The sequence below is a fragment of the Palaemon carinicauda genome, chromosome 28 (assembly GCF_036898095.1).
Source record: "Palaemon carinicauda isolate YSFRI2023 chromosome 28, ASM3689809v2, whole genome shotgun sequence".
NCBI lineage: Eukaryota > Metazoa > Arthropoda > Malacostraca > Decapoda > Palaemonidae > Palaemon > Palaemon carinicauda.
Window position 1 is genome coordinate 9,499,794 of NC_090752.1, and position 5,000 is coordinate 9,504,793.

Here is a 5,000-nt window from a genome sequence, read left to right on the forward strand (position 1 = left end):
AAAATGTTTCGCAAAATACTATCACATTTGTCAATATCCGTTTAAAAATTCTACAAAAACTAGCAGCTAGGGTAAGTATTGGAAGATGAATTCTAAACTGTTGCAAATATAAATTTGTCAAAGCCTTTTCTTAGAGATACCCAGCGATGAATACAAAAACTAGTAAATGTCTTGTCTCTGTGGTCTAACAGCTTTCTATTAAATAAAAGGCATATAAAACTAAACAAAGGTAAACCTTGTATTCTGGCTGATACTACTACTACAGTACTATACCTATTAACATTAAAGCTCGGGGCTTGTAATAATAAGAGTAGCAGTATCATACAATATACCAGGTTTTCCAGAGTTCAGTTTCCTTCAGCAGGACATTGAATTCAATCGCACATTTACTCTAACGATGCTTTTGTTAAGCCTCTTTGGAGCCATCGGTCACATTATACTTGATGGAATGAGTGTACCTGCAGGACAAAATATATTGGTAAGACCTCGAGTACCGACGTCCATCGCGGTCGACGAATTCATAAGAGGATCTGTTTTCGATTGAATATTCGGATTCGCGTTTGTAATCCCCTGCAGGGTCCCTAACCGCTGAGGGTCGTATCGTCCACGACCGCCGAAGAGGAGGACGGGCAGTTACCAAAGGATACAACCCCGAGGTCGTCTTTGGGGCCAATGTACATTCTAAAATACAGGTGTTCCCTGATCGCCTGCGAATAGGTGATCGACATCTTACAACAGTGCGATTTGACGTCGCTGGAGACGAAGGTAATTGGTTGGAGTTGTGACCAAGATGCGTGACTACAGGCGAAAGGAATAGGGGATGCGTTAATGTTGATGTTGATGATGATGATGATGAGAGGGAGGGAAAATATGGATTGGTAAACGTGCTCACAAAGGACAAAGGATTGAAAGAAGATACGTCCATGGCCCCTGAAGAGGAGATACCACCCAAGATACATGTGGCAACTGTACTACAAGAAGGAGAGATGGATGATGAGGCGTTATCTGAGATCAGGAAATTTATAGCTGCAGGCGAAGTTACCTCGCCCCCTGGAATGGGAAAGGTATGAAAGTATTGAGGGGTCCGGCACCGAATAAAAGAGGTGATGCCCCTAGGCAAGGACATACCAGTCGTGATTGAAGACGTCGTGACTAAAGACGCCCGTAGACCTGAAGTCATGGATACAATGGAGGAACCAGGCGACAGACCAGGAAAAAATGACCTCGGAGAACCATAACTTAAAGTGGGCATTTCATAAAGAAAAGGCGATGCCTGTCTAAAGGAACCACAGCAAGGCACGGAAGAATCGCTGTTACCTGGAAAAATACTTCCAGGCGGAATCAGATGCCCTAAAGGTAATACCCGATCGACGGCCATAGCTGTGGGTGCCTGGGGTCTATTACCTGACATGGAAGCATCATATGAAGTTCTAACTAGTTCGCAACTAGCACTAGATGATGATGTAACACTGCTCCGAGCATCATCTGAACGACAATGTACTTTACTAGTAGAGGTTTCCAGCACAGGTGTTAAATTACCTTCGTCATGCAAAGGTTCAAGTGGTAAAGGTGGTTCTTCACCCGCCAAGGCCTTCGAAGACGAGGTCGAGGGACCAATCAAATTAGATCCGACTAAAACAGTCGGACGATCAGACCTTTGTACACCGCCATGTACCGAAGTACCTGGCGATGCATTCGAAACGGAGGAAACCTCAGCTGGTGATGCTTCTAACGGAGTTGCGTTCGGAACAGGCGAAACCTCAGGAGGAGACAAGGTTCCCGGCAATTCTGAATCATTCAACACTCGAGAGCCCGGATGCGAGGTGCCATCGGTAATCGATGATCTAACAAGAACGGAGGTGCTCGGATACTCATCTTGAGTCCTAACAGCGTCTCTTGTCGGCATCGATGTGCCTTCTTCGGGATCTGTGCCCGAATACATGGCTTCCTCAAAGAAAAATAAGAGTTTAATTATTAAATTGCTAAACTCTATATAAAGTTAAACGCAATTCTCTTATTCTAACAATGAACAAGTTAGCTGAAGGTTTTAGCGACACAAAAGACTATACACTTTTCATGCCGTACAACAAAACCTAATTCCTACCATTATCAAGTTTATCTACAACACTTTATTCTAACACATCAATAACGTCCACGAAGTTTCAAATTAGGACAATGAACACGAGGAAAGTGAAGTAAAAACACATTAGCTAAATTTCCAAAATTACAAGCAATCTTGGCCATTCAAATTCACAAGCAATCACAAGCAAGGACATTACTATCACAGAAGACGAATAAAAACTACAAAAAAAAAAATTGAAATCAAATTACGAAAGGAAGGATAAAAAACACTAAATAAGCACCGGAAAAAAAACCTTAAAGGGTAAAAACTATAAATAAAATAAAGATGGCAGAAGGAAGAAAACGAGGAATGAAAAGACAGGAACGTTGCCTAATGAGATGACGGAAAGAGAACATAAAACTGAAAAAAAAGGTCTCTTATCAATATTTCTCTTTAAAATGTCTCAACAACACACAGCTGTCACTCCCTTTTTTTTCTAGCATCCCTTGGTCGACGTACCTGGATGTGCTGGGCTGGTGCACGATGGACAGGACATGACCATCATCTTAATCATTTCCTTGTGCTCCTCCCCGCTGCTTCCCATCAGGAAAGTCTTGGGTACACTACTCATGCTGGCGGTGACGACGAAGGACCGTAGATAAAGATGATACTGTAGGATGTGGGGGTCCTTTTTTTAGGGGGAAAGGAACCCTTTCTTGTGCAACCCCCAAAAAAGTAGGATAGGATTTTGAAGGGCTCTTTTGAGGGGTTAGTTTAATGATGATTAGCTTGTTTTCTTAATTAGAAAGGAGTTGGTCAACGAAGTCGATCAGCTCCCTTCGGTGCTGGGGTAGCGGTGAGTCACTGCCTGAACAAGGCCCTCTAAATGGTGACGGTGGTTGTGGCACTATAAGGATAATGGTGATATAGTGCTGCTTGTACTGGTACGTGCGGCTACCACTACCAAAGGATGGGGGTATAATACAAAAACAAAATTACAGAAAGATCTCTAGCGTTCAAAGTTTTCCATCAACACAGAAAAGTCCATATCAATTACAACGCTACTTTTAACATTTTTGTTTCCAGAATTTCCCCCATAGGGCGCGTTCTTATTTTCTTTTTCTCTCACTATACAACTGCAAGAGCCATGCACCACTCAGCAACACTTACGTAACTTACACATGTACTTGCGGGTGACGTTGGTGACCATGATACAACGGATCGGTCATTTGCATAACATTATTCCTTCGTTAATGGAGACGCAATATTCCAGGTAGCCGACGTATCAATCACACACTCGTTTCCCGTTGGTATCTTCATTCTCAAGAGCCATGTTCGTTGAGGAGTTTCTTTTATTTACGTAAAAATCTTGATTTCAAATATATTCTTAATGTTCTTGCTGTATTAAGCTATTGCACAAGAAATATTTGTTTAGTGATGCACTAGTAAAATCGAGGATACTATATCATCTAAGTATTTCTTTTCAGTTTCAACTAGATTCACATTTTTCTTAATTCTCTTATCACGCTTCTATTGAATCACCCATTTTTTATAATCTAAAACATGGCACAGAGGCCTATTTTCAAGTGACAGTCTTCATTTCTTATCTCTGTAAAGGAAAATCAATGTTGCAAAAGATGATAAATGTTACCAATTTCAATTATAACGCATTGCATATCAAAAGTCAAAAAATCTATTTTGTAAAAAAAAAAAAAATCAAGTCCAACAACATTAGAAAAAAATATGTAAATTATTACATGTCAAAAAATTATAACCATCGAAGTCCGTTTTGAAATAATACGAAACCCTAAAATTCCAGTGTTAAAAAAAATTCCATTCTTCATAAATGCACTTGTCTTTGCAGAATTGCAAATGAAAATACAACGCGTACACTTTTCACAACCACCACAACTTCAAGAAAAGATAAACCGGCATTTCTCAATGATAACAAAACTCATAATACATGAACAACTCCACCAGACTTCTGACAATATCTCGTATGTCCATCTCAGCCACAAAAAGTACGAAAACTTCTGCAAGAGGCGCTAGCAAGACTCCCAAACAAGCGATTGCATCGATATATCCAAGGGATACCACGACGCAGAAAGAAGGCGCGCACCGTTCGTGTGTGTGTGTAGGTGGGAGTCTTCAAGAAATATGCCTCATTAAAAAGATGTTAAATCAAATCGATGTTGAAGGCCAGAGGTAAAAATCAATGCAGACGAATTCACATTTTTTTTTTTTTTTTTTTGGCAGAAATAATTATGAAATACTAGGTGTTATAGAGGACAAGCTACTGTCAAAAAAAAATGTGCATTAAAAATGGTAAATGTCTTACAACATTTATTCCAGGATTTTTTACCGTTCAAAAAACTTATACATTGACGTAAAGGAGTGATATTACGGTCACCAACCCGTAAAAAATAACAAAATAAGGTAAAATTACGGTCGCCTGTATTTTACTGAAATACGGTAGAGAATAGAATATTTTTTTACGGAGAATTTCCGATTAAAATTACGGTTTTTTTTTTTTTTTTTTTAAGAATGTAGTTTCGGCAAGAAAACGACTCAATTACCTTTTATACCAAGCCCAAATTCACCAGTTTTGATTTCAAAATTATAACATACATAAAAAGTATCACAAATTGTCTTGCAAAATAAAAGTGTCGAATCATGTATTTAAAGTATAAACAGAAACGAAGCTTCGTGACATTAAGTAAAATCCCCAGGTTTAATTTTACACACTTCACAAATTCCTTATGAAAATGTCAAAGTGCATAAAGTATATAAATAAAACAAAGAATAGAAGATATTTGACAGTAAATACAATATCCAATTTTAATTTTGCATATTACCACATATTGCTTGGGTAAATTAAAGAGAAGGTGTCAAAGCGTATATTTAAAGAAAACAGAGGAGATTTTAAACAGTAAATAAA

At 38.8% G+C, this 5,000-nt stretch overlaps 1 protein-coding gene across 3 annotated transcripts in view; it reads right to left on the reverse strand.

Moving 5' to 3' along the window:
- Window positions 1-5,000, reverse strand: part of ATP8A (ATPase phospholipid transporting 8A1) — a 355,359-nt gene that overhangs the window by 183,029 nt on the left and 167,330 nt on the right. Inside the window, exon 1 of one of the 3 annotated variants that reach the window (XM_068351772.1) lies at window positions 2,582-3,671. The exons of the other annotated variants lie outside the window; for them this stretch is intronic. Within the exon in view, the coding sequence (XP_068207873.1) occupies window positions 2,582-2,693 (112 nt within the window). The 5' untranslated portion in view covers window positions 2,694-3,671. Of the gene's footprint in view, window positions 1-2,581; window positions 3,672-5,000 lie in introns of those variants that run through there. 3 annotated transcript variants of the gene reach the window in all.